At 33.0% G+C, this 26,413-nt stretch overlaps 1 protein-coding gene across 1 annotated transcript; it reads left to right on the top strand.

Moving 5' to 3' along the window:
- The first annotated feature begins 10,894 nt into the window (after positions 1–10,894).
- LOC127862658 (solute carrier family 23 member 2-like) lies at positions 10,895–26,395 on the top strand. The gene is made up of 8 exons (XM_052401861.1): positions 10,895–10,998; positions 19,402–19,540; positions 20,035–20,191; positions 21,919–22,172; positions 23,800–23,937; positions 25,110–25,245; positions 25,482–25,577; positions 25,912–26,395. The coding sequence occupies exons 1-8, from the start codon at positions 10,919–10,921 to the stop codon at positions 26,079–26,081; spliced, it is 1,170 nt and encodes a 389-aa protein (XP_052257821.1). The 5' UTR covers positions 10,895–10,918; the 3' UTR covers positions 26,082–26,395.
- The last annotated feature ends 18 nt before the right edge of the window (positions 26,396–26,413 follow it).

The following is a 26,413-nucleotide window of genomic DNA, read 5'->3' as shown; positions in this document are numbered from 1 at the left end:
ATTTAAAACCTGCGCCATTAAAGATACTTCGAAAACATGATGTGAATCCGTTTAGATTCGAAAACCATTTTGAAATAATATTTAAACACCTTTCATGATTACTTACACCAGACATGAAACCCGAACGTTCTAAACAGAAGACTAATTTTAAGCACGTCTGCTTAAAAACTTATAAACAATACAGCATAACTTGACAATTTGTATAATTCCCTTTGTTTAAATTCTGAACTTTTTTATTGTTTTGGCAGTACGATTAAAAACTAAGTAAATATTTACCATTCCGCCTTTTAACTTTTGCAGATCTTTAAAATCTCTTTTGTTCGTAAAAATGATTAACAGCGAATCATAACTGACTGAGTAATCTATTTTTCAACCGAACATGTTTACTTATTTAAAGTTCGTATATAATTACATATTCAACTTTAAAGCATGAAGAAATACTTGATCCTTATGTTCGTTACTTTTTGTTTTTATTTCCAGCAAAAAGATTCAAAATAGAGGAATTCGTTTACATTTTAAACGAGATTTGGCAACCACACTTGAATGTATCAATACAATTAGGCATACCATCGACTTATTATTAGCTGACCCAGAGATGTTAGATTTTGATATGAAATTATATGCTTGTATGCGAAATTTAACGTATGCATACCCATGACCAATGGACATTTACTTCAGGAGATTATTTCGGTAGCGAGTGAACTATCTATACAAGCGACTGCGTTTAACAATAGTTGTTACACTAACAATAATATAATAGAGGAAAAGTTATACAAATAAAGAATATATATGAAACTATTTCAATGGAGTCTAACAAGTTTTTGTCTGACGATGACACGGATATTGCAATTAACAATGCTTTACAAAATGGCCGAAAAGATGATAGTCAGATAAATGCCGAGGAAGACATTCCAGCATTGCCTAACAATTCCGCAGGAGACTTACTCTACCGAGTGAATGAAATACCACCTACTGGGATTCTTCTTTCAGTGGCGCTTCAAGTATTTTTCAGTATTAATTTATTCACATGCATTTTGATAGTATAATGTTTATTTCTTTGTTTTACTATTCTACAACGAAAGTGCGTGTAAAGAAAAAACATTTCAAATATGACATTTTACATATTTGTCTTAACAATTGTTATATACGATGTTATGCTATATGCTTTAATATTTATAGTTTAAGTTAATGTCATGTTTTATTATATCTCTAAACAATTCTGCACTTTTATCATAAAAACTATTAAATAAAAATAACGAATAAATGACGTAAAGTAAGTTTGAATATACAATATGAATTTAAAAAAATATCTTTAGGATTAAGGTGAGGCAAATCCGACGAACATCTGATCAATTTGATGCGTCTTGATATACGCCTTATTGAAACTGGATCAAATTTTTGCAAAAAGGCTTTAAAATAGTAAAATAAACATGTCGATCACTTTCCCATAAATATATGCGATCTTTTTTCTCGAAAGAAGGATGTAAACAACTCATGTATCACAACGTTATTTATATGCTTTCCGATGGTTTATAGAGAAAATATCAGTTAATTAAAACTGATAATGTAGCTTCAAACAGTGAAAATAAACAGTGAAAATTATCGATATTTTTTTACGGTGAAATGACGTCATTTTTTAACGAAATGACGTCATTATTCCAGAGAAATTATCCATATTAACTCTTTTAGAATGTAAATAAACGTACAAAAAGCATAAAATAAAAAGCACATATGCAGATCTACCACCGACATGATCTTTACTGTACGCCAACTCCAAGAAAAGTGCAGAGAACAGGGTATGCCTCTTTACTTGGTCTTCATCGACCTCATTAAAGCTTTCGACTTGGTAAGCAGACCCGGACTGTTCCGCCTTTTGGAGAAGATAGGTTGCCCTCCCAAGCTGCGCAGCATGGTGGTATCCTTTCACGAAGACATGAAAGGAACTGTCGTCTTTGACGGGTCATCCTCAGAGCCATTCCTCATCAACAGCGGTGTCAAGCAGGGTTGCGTGCTTGCACCTACCTTGTTTGGCATCTTCTCCTCGATGCTGCTGAAGTATGCTTTTGACTCGTCCACTGATGGCATCTACATTCACACCAGGTCTGACGGGAAACTCTTCAACCTCGCTCGCTTACGGGCCAGAACAAAAGTGACCGAAGTCCTCGTCAGAGAGATGCTGTTTGCGGACGATGCTGCCCTGGTTACGCATACAGAAGAGGCTCTTCAAAGACTCATAGACCTCTTCGCTACAGCATGTTCAGAATTTGGGCTTACTGTCAGCATGAAAAAGACTAATATCATGGGCCAGGATGCCAGCAACGTACCCTGCATTAAGATCGGGGACTATACCCTGGAGGTGGTTGAGGACTTCACCTACCTTGGTTCCACCATCAGCGTAAACCTGTCCATCGATACCGAGCTAAGCAAGCGCATCGCAAAGGCTTCAGCTACCATTGCCAGACTGACAAAGAGAGTCTGGAAAAATAAGCTTCTGACAGAGAAGACCAAGACCAGGGTATACCAGGCCTGTGTCATCAGCACTCTGCTGTACAGTAGCGAAACATGGACGACCCTCATGCGACATGAACGCCGCCTCAACACGTTTCACATGCGTTGCCTAAAGCGCTTGTTGGAGATAAAGTGGCAGGATCGTATCCCATACAATGACATACTGGAACGTGCTGGGATCCCAAGCATGTATGCCCTACTAGCTCAACGTCGCCTCCGCTGGCTTGGTCACGTGCGCCGAATGGAGGATGGACGCCTACCAAAGGACGTCTTGTACGGCCAGCTTGCAACTGGCACGCGACCCGTAGGTCGCTCAGCTCTCAGGTACAAAGATGCCTGCAAGCGGGACCTCAAAGCCTGCTACATTACAGCAGAAACCTGGGAGACCCTTGCCGAGGATCGCACCGCTTGGCGACAGTCTTTACACAGAGGTATCGAGGCAGCTGAGGAAAGCAGATCCGGACATGCAACTCAGAAGAGAAGCATGCGAAAAGCCGCCACCCCCCCCCCCCCCCGACTGCAAGCCCCTTTGTGTGCGTATTGTGCAACAAGGACTGCCACGCCCACACCGGCTTGCTAAGTCACAGCAGGCGTTGCCCCAAGAAGTGACAAACAGAGCGCATAAGCATAGTATTTCGAGACTCAGCTTTGATAACCACAACCAACCATTCGTTAAATAAATTCACTCACATTTTAATATTTGGAAAAAAATTTGATTTTTAAAATACCAAGGATATTTTTTTTAATGCTCTTGCCCTGTAGGTCATTAATAATACAAATTGGTGATACTGCACTAGAAATAGTTAAAAGCTATAAATATTTAGGTACCTTTTTTGCAAAGTCCGGCAGTTTCCTTACAACCAGAAAACATCTTGCGCAGCAGGCTAGAAAAGCTCTTCACTTATTGTATACACGTATTTACAATTTAAATTTACCTATTGACTTAATATTTAAACTGTTTGATAATACTATTATACCAATTGTAACATACTCCTTATAACTTTGGGGATATGAAGAGTGTACATTGCTAAAATAAATCCACTTTTAATTCCTTAGAAAAGTACTTAATCTCAGAAAAAGTATATGTTGTACGCTGAATCAGGCCGGTACCTCATTGAAATCACTATTAAGAGCAGAATAATTGGATATTGGAATAGACTTATTACGGGAAACCAAAGTAAAATAGCGTTTAGGATTTACCATTATATGCTTTATCTACCAGATTTTGAGTCAAAATGGATAAATAAAATTAAATCTACACTCGTTGACACTGGGAGAAATGATATTTGGCTACATCAAAATGAAATAAGGGACACAACTGTTAAATATAAAATAAAGGATATCCTTTTAGTACAAAATCTCCAAAGCTGGCATACATCTCTAAATAATTCTAGTAAGGGTATAAACTACTCACTTATAAAAGACAATATGAATCTTGAAAGCTATTTGCTAAAACTAAGTAATAAAGAATAAATAAGTATGATAAGATTTAGAACTGGCAACCATTACTTTCCAATAGAAACCGGTAGATGTGAAGGTAGTGATATTTCAGACAGAAACTGCATACTATGTTATCTTAATGACGTAGGAGATGAATTCCATTTTTTGCTGAAATGCCCATTATTTGAGTCAGATAGGAAAAAATATATTAAGAAATATTACTTCTGCAGACCAAATATGTTAAAATATAAAGAGTTACTATTACGTTCCTCAACTATTGTATTTAAAAAACACTTCCAAATTCATGCAAATACTAATCGATACAGTTTCTAGATAATTCAATTATTTTTATATTCAAGCACTTCAATAACTACAATTATTTATACACATTATATGTATCATCCATGCATATTATAAAAGTTGAGTTGTGTACGCATAGTTAATTTTATTTTCTAACGCAAAAAATGTCACATTGTGCTGTATAACATGATCATCGTTTAAAATCCAAGGGCACTACAACAATCCAATAGTTAAAAGTGCTGAATTAAACTACTATGATACTATTGTTGATTTAATCTCTGCTCTTAAATTTATGCGCATGAATAACATGTATTTGTTTTAACAGTGCATTCTAGTTATAGTGTAACAAACATATTAAGAACTAAATGTACTTATTTTCTTTACTTAGTGTGCATACAGTCGTCGTTCGTTGTAATCTAGTTGCAATCTCGATGTTGTAATATGTTGTACCATGTTCAATTAACTTTGATGTACAGACACAATAACGCCCGTTTTTGTTAGAACCCTAGCTAGACTGTTATAAATTATCAAATACATGATACTATGAAACTTACCCTATGTGCCTTTGATTAATCCTTAAAGATGTATCCGTTCAAAATCACTAGATTATTCCACTTGCTCTATGAATTCCCAACGTTAAATCAGCGTGAATCGCACATGTCAACAAAACTTTCACGTCTGTTACACTGACCCGATTAATCATTTCCCCATGCGCTTTTCAATAACCTATAGTTTGTTTCAATATTTGAGGCTACGATACATATGAAATGTATTACACCCAGGTAAAAGTCCAATAACTAGTCATATAATCAACTGGACACCCACCCCCTCTCCAATTCCTTAAATATTTATTACCTAAAAATGTATGTTAGTTATTGTTCGAAGTAGATCTTACCTAACCCTGTCATGTGAAAATTATGTTTAAATGACTATATGTTTCCGTATGTGATGCAATTGTAACTTGAGTTGAATAAAGTTATGTTCTTTTCTGTTCAAATAGAATCACACACAGTTTTAGTGAAAGTATCTATTTCAAATATTGTATCCTTAAAATCTTCCAGAAATTAGACATTCTAGAGTGCATTGTAATTTTCTTTGAATGATTGTCCATATATAATTGCTCGGCAAGACACGAATTTTCTAAGCCTAGCCTGATATATGAGCACACAACAAGACAAGAAAAAATTATCGGCAAAAGTGGTAGGTTTCGTTGTAACAATTCCATGCCCCATGTGTGTCCTTTAAAAACAATATACTCAAGTATGACAAAAATCTTCAAGTGACATCCATGTTATACATTGTTATAAGATATAACGGTAAGAAGTTGAAGTTTTCACCGAAAAAAATGTGTTATTGTTGGTTAAAAATATGTATTTCTATTTTCGTTTTCAGAATATTCTTATTGGCCTCGGGGGTTGCCTTACAACTTCATATTTTATCTCTGACGTCATATGCGCTCCTCAGGATCATCCAATCAGATCTCAGCTCTTCTGCACGACGTTGTTTATGTCTGGCCTCTGCACAACATTCATGCCGTTACTTGGAATCAGGTTTTTTTTTTCTTCAAATATACATTACTGTCTCAGTAAATGTCCATGCCCCTAATGGAGGTAGTATATAGTTTCTGCATTGTCTTGTACTACTTAAATCCGTCAGTAATTTCTCACTTGTAAGATTAGGTTCTCTTATTAAGCCATTATTAATCAGACTAAGAACGAGTTTTCTGAAAACTCGTATTTGCATTAAATCGGAAAAAGTTAAAATATCAAGAAATACCAACAACTTCTCTGGAGTTCTTCTCTCTTGAATTGTTACCCTTTGTGCACTGTAATAACATGATTACGAGACCATATTTGAAAAATATCAACTTGCGATTTAATAAGTAGACCACATGTAGGGGATGCGCACTGCACAAGAATCCTACCGTGTGATGACGTTTTTGACATGTATACCCTTAATTGTGTACTTTAATTTGTTCAGAAAATTACATTACACACAAACAACTCGTGCGAGTCAACATTTTGAACACCACAATGATGTAATGTAACAACATTTATATCATACCGTTTTGTTTTATAGATCACGAATGCAACTAAATTCGTCGTCAACCGAGTTGTTGAGTAGAGTCGTTTTAATGAGCGTAGGTTAAATATTGTGTGTTTCACAGACATGCATATTTACACAAAATGATATGAACCTGTTATCTGATTAACATTATATTATGACACTAGATCAGCAATATAAGGCTTAATCAAATATACAAATATAATATTCTTGCTCAGTTATTAATAACGCGTGTATGTGGAACGAGTTTCCATTTTTCCTTAACAGGCTACTAAACGTATAGCTGATCATCATGTAATGTTTATTTTTGGGATGAAAGTAAAATTCAACCAGCAAATTCGTCGGTAATTCAAAACAATGCATATTTTTGTAATACATTTTAAGGTTGTGAATGACTAATGACTTGTTTTTTTTTTCAAAACAGCTTCGAAATACATGAAATTATGTATTGTGTTTGTTCTTTTCATATGCGTTCTCATGTGCAAAGACACAATGAGCACAACCTGAACGCAAAAATACCATTGCATGTTCACTTCTAATTGTTTAGTGTCGGATCTCGTTTAACACAATGTAAAAAACACAATTGTTAGACGCAGTGTAATTCTTGATAGGCATGCATAGGGAGGCAGGATTAATTAAATGCCTTTACGCATGTTGCAGGCTTCCAGTCTTTCAGTCTGTGTGTTCGACATTCTTGGTGCCACTTATTGGCATGCGGTCTGACGATCGATGGAATTGCAAACTTCTTAAAGGTTCGTTTTGTAGTTCTTTCATTTTTTTTGTATATTAACAATACATCTGCTTCTGAGTAAGTTATACGATTTAAATATAAGAATGTTACGATACATATTCATATTTATTTTGTCAACTTTACTTATCCTGTACACATTAAAATTATATCGATTTTGTCATCAAACATCGTTCTCAAAAACATTTTAAGCAAACAAGTAATAAATATTGTACACGAGATGCTTGTTACACAGGTGTTTTATTGAACATGTTTGTCTCAGACTTGTCACCAAGCCTTCAACTTCATAGATATTTCATCTTTGCATGTGCGAATGACTTTTATGTTATGACTTTAAAAGTTCTGTCCAACTATACTTGCATCCATACAGTTTGTTACGAACATAGTATCGTATTTATAATCGTGGTATGTACATTGTGTGGTTTATATTTTTTTACAAAAAAAATATTCTTATCAGCTTATTTTGAAATCTGATATGAAGCTTTGCACACAAATGCGAACAATGGCCAACGGACACGCGGTATAATTCTGAATTTGGTGTATTTCGTGAAGCAGAAGAGGCATTGATAGAACTTAACCAAACGTCGAATACGTCCTTAATCCAGCGCATACCTTTCGACGCAAATGACGAGAAGGAAATGTTCGTGAGAGTGCGAGAGGTAAGATATCAGAAACAGAAAACATTTTGTTAATGTTCTGAAGGCTAAAAAGTACATTTTCTCGATCATCAAACTAAAGCGATTTTCACAGATTAACAATTACGAATATAATTCAAATAAAACAAAACAACAGCAACGAATGGCTAAAATACTTAGTCGAACGTAAGTAATTTAGAGTTTTTTTGTAAACCATTATACTTCTTTCACCAAGTCACTGACTTCGCATTTCAATATATTTTCATCAGGATATTTTCATCATTAGTTAAAACGTCATGCCTTCTTTTGATTTTGCATGTTTTACTCGCCGTCTACGATTTCAATTTCAGAAACAAAATAATGTACATTTTTTCAATGTACGTTAAAACATACTAAATAAGTTAGCTATGTATTTTTTAACAAATCAATGTTCAATATAAAGATTTGTCTATTAGAGTACATGTACAAGTTGTCTTCATTTGGTTTATCGAAAACAAATATAGGTAATGAGATCATTATTTCACAGATGATGGGATGTCTTCTACTCGCATCCCTCCTAGAGGTGGCGGTAGGGGCTACTGGACTTGTTGGGAAAGCTTTAAGATTTATTGGACCCTTGTCGGTTTCCGTAGTGGTGTCTCTAATTGGTCTCTCTTTGTACAAAATACCACTGGAGTACGCACAATCCCATTGGCCATTAACAATAATGTAAGTTTGTGATATTTTTTTTTAAAAACAATGCCTATATAATATTGATAGACAACGCATTTCAATCAAACGCCGTTGTTTTTTATTTCGATGTTAGCAATATCTAATTCCCTAACATTATCTTGTATACGGCAGTTATATAAACACAACACTCCTTGTTAAGTGTGTAAACAAATGAAGTACGTAGGCTACTAACAAAAACAATAGCATTTTACGACGGAAAGCGATTAATAATTACTTATCAATTATCAATACAAAAAGAAGCAGTAGTAGCAAAAATAGTAGTTATAGTAAGAGAAGTAGTAGAAGTAGCAGTAGTAGCAGAAGTACTAATAGTAGCAATAGTAGTAATAGAAATAGTAGTAGTAGAAGTATTAGTAGCAGTAGCCGTAGTAGCAGTAGCAGTAGTAGTAATGGTGGTAGTAGTAGTAGTAGTAGTAGTAGTAGTAGTAGTAGTAGTAGTAGTAGTAGTAGTAGTAGTAGTAGTAGTAGTAGTAGTAGTAGTAGTAGTAGTAGTAGTAGTAGTAGTAGTAGTAGTCGTAGTAGTAGTAGTAGTAGTAGTAGTAGTAGTAGTAGTAGTAGTAGTAGTAGTAGTAGTAGTAGTAGTAGTAGTAGTAGTAGTAGTAGTAGTAGTAGTAGTAGTAGTAGCAGTAGCAGTAGTAGTAGTAGTAGTAATAGTACCAGTAGTAGTAGTAATAGTAGTAGAAGTAGTAGTAGTAGAAGTAGTAGTAGTAGTAGTAGTAGTAATAGTAGTAGTAGTAGTAATAGTAATAGTAGTAGTAGTATTAGTAGTAGTAGTAGTAGTAGTAGTAGAAGTAGAAGTAGTAGTAGTAGTAGTTGTAGTAGTAGTAGTAGAAGTAGTAGTAGTAGTAGAAGTAGTAGTAGTAGTAGTAGTAGTAGTAGTAGTAGTAGTAGTAGTAGTAGTAGTAGAAGTAGTAGTAGTAGTAGTAGTAGTAGTAGTAGTAGTAGTAGTAGTAGTAGTAGTAGTAGTAGTAGTAGTAGTAGTAGTGTAGTAGTAGTAGTAGTAGTAGTAGTAGTAGTAGTAGTAGTAGTAGTAGTAGTAGTAGTAGTAGTAGTAGTAGTAGTAGTAGTAGTAGTAGTAGTAGTAGTAGTAGTAGTAGTAGTAGTAGTAGAAGTTGTAGTAGACTTGGGCGGGAAAATTGAGCAGTGATGTTCGGCTGATCGCAGCTCCTGTGTCAATTGCCTTTTATTGTAGGAAATATTTACAGAACATAGTGAAATTCGGTATAAGGCAGTATGTAATTGTGTCAATAATACATGGAATAAACTACTGACCTCATGAAGGTGACATCAATTGTGGTTTTAGTGAATTTGTGGAATCGTCTGGGTCATCAAACTGGATTTTGTAGTGCATTTGTAGTGCATTGAGAGGACCCCGGTCATATTGAAACTATTGGACCTATTCAACAAACAAAATAACTATTCGGATTAACATTTTACCTGTAGACAGTGAACCGTTTAATAAAAGCAATACTGGCTGTGTAACCTTCTACACTGATTGGATTTTAAATTACTACAATCTGCAAAATAGTGACAATATAACAATACCCATTAACTATGAGTAGTAACGGTAAACTTAAACAAACGAAACTTAATTTTAAAGGAAAAAGGCCGAGACTAAATCAGCTAACAAAAAAAACCCCGCTGACTCAAGTAATAGTACTAATACGAGCATAGACGACATGTCCAATATAAATACGCTGCTCGAATACATGACTGAGGGGTAAGCGGAATTGAGGGAAGATTTCAAAAGTATGCTGAAGCGGAAAGGGAAAGAAGATATTAGTTAGAAAACAGTTTCCACAATAATGAACAAAATCGAACTTACAATGATTAAAACAATCGAAACTGAAGTCAAAAAAAGGACAAAACATTCAATGAAAAATTAACAGATTTGGAATTTGAAAATGAACAGTTGAAGCAAAAGATGTCCGATCTCGAGTTAAATATCACCAAGTCAATTACTGAGCAACAAATACAAATTTAGAAACATTATAAAACTAGCGGAAGTCCTTAAACTTTCAAACTACAAAGAACAATACTCGAGAAAGAACAGTGTTAAACTCATGAACATCAAGGAAACATCCGATGAATCTGAAACCAATCTCATTCAAACAGTTTCAAACAATTGAAGACAACAGCTGACGTTGACCTGAAACACGAGGACATTATTGCCATACATCGCATTCCATCCAAGAAGGGGACAACCAGGGCAATACTCATTAAACTAAAAAACAACAATGCAAAGTCAGCAATCATGAGGAAACGTACTCCAATCAAAACGAAAGGGTACAAGCTTGTGGACAAAACGAAACCAAGGACTAATAAGCAGGTTATTTCTTCATCCCGATATCAAAAACGCCTGGTGGTTTAATGGTGCGGCTAACCACCTCGGAGCAAAGAATCAAGTTCGACATATTTGACAATATAAATGACACAATCACTGACTCCCGAAACAGGAGGAGGAAGTTTTAGACGGCAGTCATTGTTTAAAATGGTTTGGAATGATGACATTATGTTCGCAGAAGAGTATCCTACAAACTTTGGACATTTTACTTGTCTAACTTTTAATCAGTATGTAATGTTTTTCTTATCCAACTGTATACCATACTGTCATTGTTTCGCTCCTTTACTTAAAAAAAACTTATTTACCGATCTATAGTTTAGCAGAACTAACTTGACTGCTCCATACAATTTGTAACATATTTCTTCACAAACCCAATATAGAAAATACAAACATTGTTTTTGTTCCTAATAAAAAATAATATTTTATTGTATATCTCGTAACAATCTTTGACCGTTCGATACGATTTGCATCGTTTCTCATTTTATTTTTTTTAAAACTAATATAGACAGACGCTCAGTCTTTTACGTAAAAGCTTGTATTTTACGTGTCTCATATTCTATCGCATGTTCGTCAAAAAGTCATTTGTTGTTAAAACTATTGCCGACTTTAACCTTTAACATTGACGTATATATCTAATTGAAATGTAAATCATGCAAACTGACTAGAAATTCATGGCACACGGCGTTTTTTTTGCACAACCTTTTTCTCAATACATTATATTCTTTAGGTGTTAATCCCTATTGTTAGAAACTAAATGACTTGCTAATCAACAACAACAACAGCAACATTTATTTCAGCAATAAAGCTTATACAAGCTCTAAGCCTACACATATACATTTTATATATACAAGTAATACATGTCATGGCAGATGTGGATTAAGTGTTAAAATGAACTCATGGTAATAGTGAAAAAAAAATATATATTCGTTTGAAAAAAATATATTCAACATTGACAACAATGTAATGTTAAGAAGTACAGCATTCATTCACTAAAAATTATGTTAGTATCCAGCAACAAGTTATAGAAATAATTAAAAATCAAATTATTTCAATACGAGAATTATGGTTATAGTTATTTATAAACAATAACAATTTCTGAAAGTTGATATAATATCATAAATTATTAAAAGCTAAGCCATTAAAAAAATAATTCAAAATGAAACAAAGTTGAGTGGAAACAAATTAGCATTGTTTATAATGCTATTAAATTTTATAGGGAATGAGGATTGAATTTGAGTTAAGGTATGTTGAGCGTGAAATAAAAGATGGAATAATGTTAAAGGGTTGTTACGTTCTAAAAGACTAATTACGTATCTAGTAGGCGTCATAAATTTGAAGCTTCGTATATAAACTTTGCTAGACTTATAAGTATAGTTTTATTTTCACTGGACATCAGACTTTGAAATTGTTGGCCATCTGCAGTACTGTAACTTTAAAAAGTTTTCTTCTTAGGTGCGTATATATAGGGCAAACTAGTAAGAAATGGTACTCAGTTTCAACAGTATTCATATTACATAATTTGCACTTACGGTTTTCCTTTTTAATATTATTGTATCGCCCCCTTTCTATTTCTAGGTTATGCGATGATAAACGGAATCTGCTAAGGGCAATTTTATATTTTGGTTCATGAATTTTGTCTTAATATCTTTCTAACGATTAACTTTGTTTGAATAAACAGTACGTAGAGAGACGGGTAGAGCTGTTAATATCGGCGAGCCATGTTTGAGTATAAGTGTCTAATATTCGTTGTTTGCATTGTATAAATTGAGATTCGGTTATAGATAGATAGATAGATAGATAGATAGATAGATAGATAGATAGATAGATAGATAGATAGATAGATAGATAGATAGATAGATAGATAGATAGATAGATAGATAGAGATAGATAGATAGATAGATAGATAGATAGATAGATAGATAGATAGATGGATAGATGATAGATAGATAGATAGATAGATAGATAGATAGATAGATAGATAGATAGATAGATAGATAGATGATAGATAGATAGATAGATAGATAGATAGATAGATAGATAGATAGATAGATAGATAGATAGATAGATAGATAGATAGATAGATAGATAGATAGATAGATAGATAGATAGATAGATAGATCGATAGATAGATCGATAGCTAGATAGATAGATAGATAGATAGATAGATAGATAGATAGATAGATAGATAGATAGATAGATCGATAGATAGATAGATAGATAGATAGATAGATAGATAGATCGATAGCTAGATAGATAGATAGATAGATAGATAGATAGATAGATAGATAGTGTTGTAATGAGTTTGGTGACGTTGCGAATAAAATTTGGTCACCAGCATACAAAATAAGAAATAATTTCAATTCGTCTATAGTGAATAAACCATCTAAATCTGTTTTTATGTTCTCCTATATGTCATTAACGAACATCATGAAGAGCAGTGATGAACTGCAATCACTTTGTTTCACTCCTTGGCGTATCGAGAATGGGTCGGACAAGTTATGATTGAATTTAATTACTGATTTAACGAAACTATACATCGCTTTTAGAGCGCTTATCATTTTTGAACTCACATTTTCCGATATCATTTTTTGACAAAGTAGCGTGTGATTGATTTAATCATAGCACTGTTGATAGTCGATAAAAATGGTGTATAATTTTTGACCTCAGTTTATTATTTTTGATATAATTGCGTTTAGTATAAATATACAATCTGTTGTGCTTTTGCCCTTTTGATAACCAAACTGGCTGTTAATGATTGTTGGGCGTTTGTTTGTATAGTTTGTTAAACGATTGAGTAGCAATTGTGAGTATATTTTTGCTAGGATATTATTCAAGGTTATACACTCGTACACTCATATACTGTATACTACCTAAATTTCCCCGTGGCTCCCGTGGATGACTCGTCAGTTGAGTTACTGTTAAATCATGGCTGTTTTAAACGATTTTTACTTAACATGCTTGTAGTTCCACTTATTATAAGGTACCAAACGTCTAAAACATTAAAACACATACTCTATTATGAATTCTTTTTACGCTAGAAAACATTATATATCGCTTGTTAAAAATTATTTTGTCAAATCGTGATATTTTATACTTGTTTATCTGCAATCATTATGTATCCGTGCATGTTTACTCAACGAATTACGAAATGGAACACCTCCTCAATTACCACAATTTGCAATTACGGTAAAAATATTTGGCGGGAAATTATAATAGCCTGCTCTGTTCAATTAGTTTTACTTTTTTTCTCACTTCAATGCTAGAGTGCTTGTTCGATATTTGTGGATTTCTTCTCTGTTTAATTTGTGTTTAATTTATCTGAATAATTTTCTCAATAAATATTTAAATTATATAGCCTCTATTGTTCCGATGTTAACAAAAAGCTGACTTTCACTAAAAAGCTAGAATAAATGTTTGATATAACAGCGTTACATTATTGATCTATAAAATAATATTAGTGATATTTTACGTTTTGTTAAAACTAAGCACTTTTTAAACAAATCAATTTATGCTCACAGTGTATGATATATTCATAGTGTACAATAATATTGTAGTGAACCAATACTTGTATTGTGTTTTTTTTCAACTCTTCTGTAATTGATATAGTACAAATACGTATAAACAATCTATGTTTAAATCCTTAGGTATGATCTTTTGTTAAAACATATAATTTACATATTACAGTGTGACCTTTATTAGGAATATACATAAACCTCAAACATTTTTTGTGTTTTTTTATCAATCTTACATACCGAAAAGTAACGTCTTATACTTAAAGTAACTTAATAAATCAAAGTTATAAAATACATACTCCAGTGAAATCATTATTATTACTCATATCAATTTGTTTAAACTTTCGTTTTGAGAACATTAGATACCAATAATTGATTCCTATATTTAGGGCAATTTACCTAGCATAAACACATTTGCTTGTTTTTGTGTTTTTACATGTTGTAATTTTTTTTTTCTATGTCTCTATTGGGGATAAGTCGTTTATTGTGTTTTTTTTTCTCACTTTTGTGATTATTTCTTTTTACTTCTTCATGTCTATGGAATATTCATCTTTTTGCATCCCTATTTTTTGCTTTCTATTTTTGTTGGTATGTATGGACATCTATAAGAGAAACCAACTGGACATGTTTTAAATAGAAACTTACTGAACAAGCACACACAAAATATCATTTACATCACCCTCCATCTCTTTAATTGATTAAATAATGCACTCTGAATGTAAAAGGGCTAAATAATAAAGACAAACACATAAAAGTCTTCAAATGGTGAGACGAAAAAAATAAATAGTATATGCCTATTTCAAGAAAGTCACTTGACACATACTTGAGCACAAACCTTAAATGATGAATGGGACGGAGATATCTATTTCAGTGGACAACATACTAATAAACAAGGCATTGCCTTTCTGATAAAAAAATAATATAGGGATCACAGTCAATAACTTTAACGAAATAATAATTGGCAGACAAGCGAGTAAAGATATCAAAATACACGAAACACAATTAATATTAATCAACGTTTACGGCCCCAATATTGATGATTCAACATTTTACGAAACATTACAATCGTTTATAATTAGTAACCAAGATAAAAACATTATAGTCGGTGGTGATCTCAATACTGTCCTTAACCCATTAATAGATAAAAAGAAGGGAAACCTTCATACTCATCCTAAAAATAGAAACATTTTAAACAACATAATTGAAAACTACAATATGATAGACATCTGGCGTACAGTGTATCCAAACGGAAGCAAATTCACCTGGCACTTAAACACGAAACCAACAATATTCTGTAGATTAGACTATTTTGTAATATCTGAGTCACTTTGCAACATTATTGAGACATGTAGCATAAAACCAGGATTTATGCCTGACCACTCTCTAGTTGAACTTAAACTACACAATCTACAACCTAAAAGAGGCACAGGATACTTTAAAATTATTAACAGCATCTTATTAGATACACAATATCAAACACAAATAAAACAGGAAATATTCAACACAGTTTAAAATAATAAAGATGCAAACCCAAACACATTATAGGAAGTAATAAAAGGAAAGATACGTAACACAACAATAAGATACACGACATTCAAACAAAAAGAACAACACAAACTTGAAACTTAAACTACCAAAATCTATTGAAACACTTAAAAAGCAATTGCATGAAACAAACACAAACGATACCAAAGCTATTGAAAATGAAATAACATATAAAAAAAACAAGTATTAGAAGGAATTTATAATACACATCTCAATGGAATAATATTAAGAGCACGTGCACAGCATGTTGAACACAATAAAACAATACAAAATACTTCGAAAACATAGAAAAACGTACAAGTGAACAAAAAACTGTACACAATGTAAATGGCGAAGATATAACAAAATGAACTCAAATACTAGAAGAACAACGTTTATTTTTCGAAACCCTCTATAAACGAAAACATGTTGAAAATAACACCCTTTTTAAAAATACACATCATGCTTTAAATCAAGAGGAAAAACTACTGTGCGACGGATTACTAAATAAATATGAATGTGGATTAGCACGAATAGAAATGCAAAATAACAAAAGTCCAGGAATTGATGACATCACAATATAATTTTAAAAAATATTATGAAATGATATTAAAACGCATTTAATTCATTCACTAAACTATTCATTTAACATCAAAAACTTAACTACGCTACAAAAACAAGGTATAATATCACTCATTCCAAAACATGGAAAAACTTAGAATCCTTATCAAACTGGCGTCCGATTAGTTTACTGAACAACGATTATAAAATTGCAACTAAAAGTATATCAAACAGAATTTAAAAAAAATATTACCATCAGTCATTTCAAGATCTCAACCTGGTTTCATTAAATGACATTGGTGAAAACGTACGTTTGATACAAGAATTCATAAATTATTTCAACCAATCAAACAATGCTGGCCTCATTTTCTTCGCAGACTTCGACAAAGCTTTCGATTCACTAGACCATTCGTTTATGTTCTCTTGCTTAGAAAATATGAACTTCGGTGAAAGTCTAATTAAATGGGTCAAACTTTTTTATACCAATATTAACAGTTTAATTATAAACAGTTTTTTTCTCAAACAGTTTTAACATCCAACGAGGGGTAAGACAAGGATGCCCACTTTCATCCTCGCTATTTATAATATGCATCGAGTATCTATCACACTATATCCAATTAAATAAACATATAAAGGGAATATCGCTAGAACCTGATGAAGAAATTTAACAGACCCTATTTGCTGACGATGCAACTTATTTCTTAAATGACAGTAGTGACTCATTCAATAATCTTATAGAATCGCTAACCCTTTATGGAATGGCATCGGGCCTTAAACTAAATACAAGTAAATGCACTATGCTACGAGTAGGTAAATTTAAACAAAGAAATATTCGTCTTAAAAAAGAAATGAAATTCAACTGGACATCAAATGAAGCAACAACGTTAGGAATAACCTTTACAAACAATGAAAATGAAACAATTCTAAAAAAACATATTGCCTTAATTACAAAAATGTTAAAATTGTTTAAAACCATGGCAGCATCGTAAACTAACACTAATCGGAAAAAAACACCGTATTAAAAACGTTTGCACATCCTTAATTAATCTATACACTAACAGTTCTCCAAAACCCACCAAATGATATTATTGAAGATATTAAATCAGAAATATTTAATTTCATATGGGACGGTAAACCTGACAAGATTAAGCGAACTCAATTAATTCAATCAGTAGAATATGGAGGTATCAGACTTACGGATATAGATTCATTCCTGAATTCAATCAAATGCAGTTGGGTTAAAAGATATTTAGATAATACCATTACGAGTAAATGGAAATTATTCTACCAGAAAATTCTTAAAACATATGGTGACTCTTTACCTTTTGAATGTAATATCGACAATAATATCTTTGATGAAATTGCAACCAAAAACATATTTCTATCGAATGTTCTATCAGCATGGTGTAAAGTTACTCATAATTTAGAAACCAAAATAAGGAGTAAAATCATTCTATAGAACAATAAAGACATAACTACTAACAATTACACGTTTTTCTACAAACATTGGTTCGAACGAAACATACAATATGTAGAAAAATTGCACGACTACAGAATAAACGACTTCTATTCTTTTGATTATTTCTACATTTTCGGAATACCAACAAGTATTTTCCTGATGTACTTCACATTGATGAAAAGCATACCCATACATATTAAAGCTGTTACCAATATAAACGACACACCATGTACTAAAGAACATTCGTAGCAAAAATTATTGCAAAACAAAACAAAACGAACAAAATATTTTACACACTTCAAATTAAAAACCCTGCTGAAATCTCTAAAGCTCAAACTAAATGGCAAAACCTTCTTGGAAATAAAGAATTTATTTGGAAACAAATATTTGTCATGCCATATCAATCAACTACTGATAGCACACTGAGAAACTTTCAATATAACTACATCCAGAGAATCATAGCTACAAATAAATATCTTTAAGTGCAACCTATCCAACACAAATCGATGTGATATGTTCAGTGAACATATTGAAACAATAGAACACCTTTTCTGTGAGTGTAAACATATTCAATCTCTATGGAATCAGTTGACAACCTTTCTAGAAAAACAACAATTAAATGTTAAACTATCTCTCTTAGACATCAGTTTAGGGGTAAATACCTTCAACATACAAGAGGTTAATAACGCAGTGAATCACATAATTATATTAATTAAAATATTTTATATTCAGCATGAAATACAGAAAACAAATACCTACAATTAACTGTTTTATCAATTATTTATAACTGAAGAATCCAAATTGAAACAGAAATAGCCCTAAACAATGATACACTTAATATACTTGAACAAAAATGGAAACACATTAAACTTTCATACACAAGTCCAGTATGGTCTCTACCCTCTTTATGCAACTCATCCTTTTTCACAACTATTCTATTGCTTTTTCTTTTCTAAAGACCCTTCTTTTTTTAATCTAAAGGAAATCACAAAGTCAATAAAGTTTATATATTAGCATATCTTGTATAACATGTCTGATCATTATTGCTGCTACATGGTATCACTTTGTTTTATGATCATATACATGTAAACATTGTATGTCTTATATTGAATTAAAAAAAAAGTAGTAGTATCAGTGGTAGTAGTAGTAGTAGTAATAGTAGTAGTAGTAGTAGTAGTAGTAGTAGTAGTAGTAGTAGTAGTAGTAGTAGTAGTAGAAGTAGTAGTAGTAGCAGTAGCAGTAGCAGTAGTAGTAGTAGTAGTAGTAGTAGTAGTAGTAGTAGTAGTAGTAGTAGTAGTAGTAGTAGTAGTAGTAGTAGTAGTAGTAGTAGTAGTAGTAGTAGTAGTAGTCGAAGTAGTAGTAGTAGTAGCAGTAGAAGAAGTAGTAGTTTAATAGGTAAAATACATGATTTTCTATTTTTGTAAGTGAACAATCAATAGTTTCACTGCTGTATAGTTGAAAATAGTTTCAAGTGATGCCCTCTGGATGCTCTCAATTGTTGAACATCAGCTAAACTTTCCCTAAATATTATTAAGACAAAATGTTATAAAACGTATTTTTCCACTTGTTTTCAGGAGCATCTCTCTCATTGTCGTGTTCATGCTCTACTTCGATCGGGTACACATCCCGATACCTAGCCTGGACTGTAAGCCTACTGGCGCCAAGAATCGAACACGGACAGTTTCTCGTTTACCTCTCTTCCAGATGTTCCCGGTTATTACTTGTTTTCAAAGAAATAATCCAATTAACGACAACATTAGCATTTCCAGTAGTGTTATGTTACTACGTTTCCCACTTACCTTATTAACACACGGCTTCATGTATGCACAAAAGTTATACTTAAATGGCATCACTTCTTCTTACACATAGATTGGATGCTATACCATCATACATCAAGTAATACTTGCAAATTACCTTTTGTTACAATATGACTTTGATAACAAGTATACATTTATTTAAACAAAAAATTACATTGTAAAACAGATAATTGTTATATTCTAACGTTTTCCACTATCTATTTTGCATGCAGCTATACGCATGTTAAAAACGGTATAGTTAAAATGCATTACTTTATCTAAAGGGTAGTTAAGATACTGTACAATCACACTGTACCATTAATACTAGTTTACTACTGTTTTGATGGAGTAAGAATTTTTTTTAACCTCAATAGTCAATTGTTTCATAATTATTACATATTGTTAACACAGATTATGTTAAGCATAATTATCACCTGGGGTGTATGTGCAATCCTGACACGTGTTGGCTATTTCTCGGAGGACCCGATGGAGATGTCGTACAGAGCAAGGACAGATATCAGGACTAACATAATCTTTTCAACTCCTTGGTTCTACTTTCCCTATCCAGGTAAACATGGTTTACAAGATTAAATTACACATTGACTGATTGATTGAGCGTCGTTCTGCAAAAGCTAAGTATATTGCATATGCGCATGATTACAGCCAATATCAGCCTTTGTAGTCCGTACAGGCTAATCAGGGAAGACACTGTTCGCATAAACTGGATTATTGTAAAGAAGATACCTCCAAAAGGAAAATGCCATAAAAGCAGGAATGAGTCATCCCTGATTAGCATGTCTGGACTGCACAGGATCATGTGGCATTACAATGTACGCACATGAATTAAGCTCAGTGTTTGTCAGAACGAGCCATTATTGTTCGAGCATGATGCTACATTTGGACTCAAATCGTACATCAAATCATTTCTGTCTTCAGTTGTCAAAACACCTATATACTGTTTGATTCCAATAATGTCGCTTTAATGGAATTACCATTTTTATTCATTTGCTTCTTAATATTAAATCACCTAAACTTGTTTTATTAGTAGCACAGCCCCATTAATATTTTTATTTAGTACTGCCCTTGGAATTTGTTCACGTCATTATGGATTTTTGTGACGTCATACGACCGACTTTCCCAGTTGTAATCTACATGCATAGGTCATTGGGTTTATAACGTTCCATTTTATTTATATTTTCTCTCTGATAGGCGTTTCTTGTTTGATTTAATTATTTTTAATTTGTTAAGCAGTCACATAAACAACCAAGCTATGTAATATGGAATTTTTACACCCATTATTGCTGCTTCTTCCTGTATTTGCGCGATGATTATCTGAGATATTAACTATATGATTCTATATTCTCAAATCTTTTCTGTAAAGAAGGAATGTAGTTGACAATTGTTAATAATTTTATTTGATCGTTCGTCAAAAAGTTGTAATTCTGTTACTCTTGTATCTTCAATGCAATTGAGTAATTAAATAGTAATTAAATTGAATGCGTTTTAATTCCCTTTTATTATTGTTTAATTTGAGTTACAATGCTATGACGTTAAATTTTATTTACACTTAAATGTATTATGAATATTGCTGGGCCAAGTGTGAGGTTGAGCGCTCTATAACCAGGTTTAAACCCCCAATGCTTTGCATTGACCGTTCCAAGGCGGTGACTCCAGCTTTATTCATATTTTGTGTTTATGTTGGTTTGTATTGTGCTGTATTGTGCTGTTTTGTACTGTTTGGGCAATCGGTCACTTGCCTTAAATAAAGGACCAACTAATTGTTTTTAATGAAAATTAAATACTGCTCCAGCAGCTGGAGTTTCACTTCTTTATATTGCTGATATTCCAACACAAATAATAACACGAGAAAGTTTGTAAAAGCAATTTCCTGAAGAAAATAATTCAGAGCTTTATAAAGAGAATGCAAAATAAAGGTGAATAATAAAGTTGAAAATATAACTGTAAAATTAAGCATGTATTAAGTTCTTGAAAATATACATAAATTACAACGTTAAGCAAACCGAAGACCATACATTGAATAAGATAAGTTTCACCATCTTAAAACGGTTATCGCAGAACAATTTAAAGTATTTGCCTTATTTATCTAAATTAGCATTTATATTAAGATACTATGTTTTAAATCTCTAATATTGGACAGAGATTAAAAGTTTATCGTGCAAGCATCTTTGGACTTGTCATTTTGATCACGAAATCGTCGGACTTTTCTGTAGTTTATGCCGCATCATATTTAACAGAAACAACAATGTATAATGTGAAGGCATTGTCCCTTTGCAGGCCAATTCGGAAAGCCGCTGTTCAATACGACAATATTCATAGGTTTTCTTGCCACGGTCGTTTCCTCTATATTCGAGAGCATCGGTGACTACCATGCGGTCGCACAGCTTTCTTTGGTCCCTCCGCCCCCTAAAAGTGCCGTGAACAGGGGAATTCTCATTGAAGGTATTGGCAGTGTCATTTCCGGCGCACTTGGTGCCGGGCACGCCACTACCTCTTCTACAGCGAATTTAGCCTTGATTGGAATCACTAAGGTACGAACTTGTGGCAAAATGTTGTTAATTATTGCGAATAAAATGTTAAACATGTTGGCAAATGTAAACAGATAATCCTGCTATAACATCATATCCAAATTATTTCGAAATCAAACGTATTAAAGCCCCATACACCACAAAAACAACGAATATTTGGTAAATATATTTTTTTAAATAAAGTTTTCACATAAACAAGCAGTGTTCCTTATAGCAACAGTACATTTATCAACGCTAGATGAGGTCTGGGCACATACACTCAACGAGATACAAAATGCTCTTTTGTATTTGTTGTAACAATAAATTCCACGTGACTTTTCCGCAATAATATCCGAACATTAACGAGCAAACGCGAGACTGACTTCGGGTAGCGTCGGACGCACGAATTAGTTCTTATGAACAATCATCATGGCATTAATAAGTGGAGCTCAAACGAGGCTGTCCTGCCCTTTGCGAGTCAGAACAAAACAAAGAGTGCACAAATGAAAGTATGTATGTGGTAATACATAACTGTGTTATGGGTCTTTTATTTTTCTCTTTAATATGGAGAGCACCTGCCATTAGTTTATATTTTGTACGCGCGTTAGCTCGTAAATATTCGGATATCGTTGCGGGAAAATCGCATGGCATTTATTGTCACAAAAACAATAACACGAACATTTTGTATCTCTGTCAATCTATGCTATCATTCCACATCAAACGTTGAATGTCTGTTATTGCTATACGGGGTTACTTTATGTTACGAACTATTGTAAGAAATATTCGTTCATTTTGAGTGCTTATTGTGCTTTAAATATGTTCGTAGTAGTGTTTTTTACGTTTGACCTGTTCAGTATAACTACGTAACTATATTAAAACAGTTATTTGTTTGCATTGATAATAAATATAAGCATCGTTTTATCATCGTTTGCAATTGAATGACATTGATTCATTGTCGCACATAAATATATTTAGGTGTTTACTTTGTATAATAACAGTGATTGTGTTTCATTAAGCCCCATGGAGGAAAACAATTGGCCATTTGATTATTGTTGCTCTTATTGAGTGACCGATGGCCCCCGAGCAGTTCATGTTTATTTATGCACGTTAGAAGAAACGTTTGAATAAGAAACAAGCAAATGTATATGAATTTTAAGAACGAATCAACATCATGTTTGACTCGTTAAAAGCAACTTTTAAAATGAATATATGCATAATTAAAACATCTTACAACACCTTAAACTTCAGAGGAATGTCGAATTATAACTATTCGTATTAAAATCCAAAGCACAAAGACTGGATATAATTGTTGGGGGCATAAACTTCATTTCTAACAATTGTAACCATGTAAACCATTTTGACCAGAAACAAGTTAAGAAAATCGAAGTGCCTGAGTAATATTTTGCATTGAATTTAGAGATATATTCCAATCCCGCATCTCATTCACACGACATTCATAATATATTTTGCCTGCTCGAATACATTTAGAGTCAAGATTTGTTACACGGTTTAAAATGGTTTCGCGTGAATGAAAGCTTAACTTCTCCTTTGTTTTTGGCCTGTAACTTGGAATGTAGAATAACAATTACGCATTGATGTAGTCCAATTAATGCACTGGATACTCGTGTTTGATGAGAGTCTTATTGTTCAGGTAGCCAGTAGATCTTGCCTGGTGGCCACAGGGGTTATTTCCATGGGCTTGTCCGTGATTGGAAAGTTAGGGGCTGTGCTGTCAACAATGCCGGACCCTGCATTGGGAGGAGCCATGTTCGTTTCATTTGGTATCATGGTGAGAATACAGACTTGTTCTGATAATAATGGGCTTATGCATGAGCGTTTATTGTCATCCCATATTAGCTTATTATCCGTCTGTTAAGGCTAATCAGAGACGACACTTTTCGCCTGAATAGATGTTTTCGTTTAAAGGAAAATATGGAAAGTGCCTAATAAGCCTGCGCGGATTGAACAGGCTCATACGGGACGACCCTTTACGCACATGCACTAACCCCAGATAACTCAGTGCGAGGCTCGTTAGTTTCATGGTATATTGCACAATCAACTCACACTTAGTATTTGATGTTATTCAGATCAGAGGCAAACTAAGCGAAATAAAAGTACGTGTTCAAGAGCACCCGATATGATACCAGTTTGTGTATTTAATGTACTCATCAAATGCCTACTCTTTCGAAAAGGGATAATGTTATAAATGTTTATTGCAATTAATGAAAACAAAACACCATTAAGATGCATTAATAAAAGGCGGCAATGAGTGTACTCGGTTAACACTCATTGGTTATATATTGTTCTTTTTAACTTTATTTTAAATCAGTTAGATATTCTTTATTTTATATTTATTTCTGAAATATTGTTTATAAATGCATAATATTAACAATATGTTAATGTAAACTATGTTATTCAACTAGTCTAATTCCCTTTTAAAAAGAGTTTCCTTTTATATATTTTTCACACCATCACATGCTAATCGATAATGGCATATCTAATAAATTGATATCAAACTTCCTATGAGCAAAATACTATATATTATTATCGTATTTGTTCGAGATTAGATAACTATATTTTACATTTTAACATACGGATATGTTCACCATTCTATATAGGACGAAGTTTTAGGTCTTTTAGCGAGGTTCTTGCTGTAAAGGACTCACGAACGAGATACTTTCCCAATATGAGTTGACACTCGCTGACTTCAGCCTGACACTGGCCTATATAAATGCATATATAAAAGTACCGTTATTATAGAAACAGTATATGAATCGGGTTAAAATGGATAAAACAATTGTCAACGGATACACGGTAAACTCCTCTTTAAATTTATAAAAAACGTGCACAAAAGAAGAGCCGAGCCTGAATTTTGAACACAACTCAAGCATGCGATGATTAAGATATTTACAGTTCGATGTTGTCGATCACAACTAATACTTGTTTAACAACTTTCTTCAGGTGGCGATTGGTTGTTTTTCATTACGATCAGTCGATATGAGGTCATATAGAAATATGGCCGTGTTCGGGATCTCCCTGTACGTTGGCCTCGTAATTCCAGATTGGCTAGACCGAAATCCTAAGGGTTTTGACATAGGTTTGACTTTTCATTCATTTAAATGTTGATTTTATGGTGTTTTGTTCTTGTGTTGTTACACACAAATCTAAAATCGTTTTGTAAAACTATTAATTCTAATTATATTAATGAACATCAATACCGCTGCATACGGAATTTAATACAATAGTTTCAAATAATTTACTTAGTTAATGATTTTATTTCAAAGATTCGTGTTTGTTAATATTATTTAAAATTCATCATATTAAAATTACCAGGAAGTGAAACAGCTAATCAGATTGTGAAGGGAATTCTTGGATCGCCAATGTTCCTGGGTGGATTTGTTTCGATTATTTTAGATAACACAGTCAAAGGTAACACTTTCGATAGTAAATTCTAAAGATTGTTTGAACTGCAACTAAATACTTTAATTACTTCTCGTCACAGTATGCGTCTTTGAAATAACCGCAAAAAGTCTATTATTGTATTACTTGTTTGTTTCCTTTACAAATTCATATATAAAACCATCAAAATAGTATTATTGCGTACTTATACACAGAATGTTTCCGAGACCGGAAGTGTGTCTTATTCGTTTTTTACATCACACACTACACGACGCTCTCATGTGAAACGCTTACCCAAATCGATCCCCAGCATACTTAAGACATCAGCATGGTTAACCCGTAACTTAAATTTATTGTTTTCTAGGAAGCGAGGAGGAAAGAGGAATGCATAGCAGAAGAAAGACATACGTAGATTTCCACAATGCCAAGGTCACGGTCACTCAGTCCGAGGTGTACGACTTACCGGGCGTAGACAAATTAGCCGAAAAATTCAGCTGGATATATCGCCTGCCATTTATACAAAATCAACGCTGAACTTGTTTGATGTTTGATACTAAGCTTATAATTTCTAACACATATATAGGTATTTTATATTTAGAAATATCCCAATAAACGTAGAACTCATCAACTCAAATGATTGTAACTATTCTGAAGACTAAATGCAATTCATTTATTACTCTTTAGAAAATTTTATTCAAACTGTATATCTGTAATTACTCAAGATACTTAAAAAGAATACAACAATTCATGTGGGTGCATTTCGTGTTTTAAAAGATATCAACATTAAACGTTGAGTGTACTAGTTTGATTAATATTTAAATGCACGTGTTTGTTGCCTTTTTTCACAACCTTTGAACAATTATATA

This window comes from Dreissena polymorpha, chromosome 16 (assembly GCF_020536995.1).
Source record: "Dreissena polymorpha isolate Duluth1 chromosome 16, UMN_Dpol_1.0, whole genome shotgun sequence".
Classification (NCBI taxonomy): domain Eukaryota; kingdom Metazoa; phylum Mollusca; class Bivalvia; order Myida; family Dreissenidae; genus Dreissena; species Dreissena polymorpha.
The sequence above is the reverse complement of the archived record's forward strand: the minus strand, read 5'-3'. Positions and strand labels throughout refer to the sequence as shown.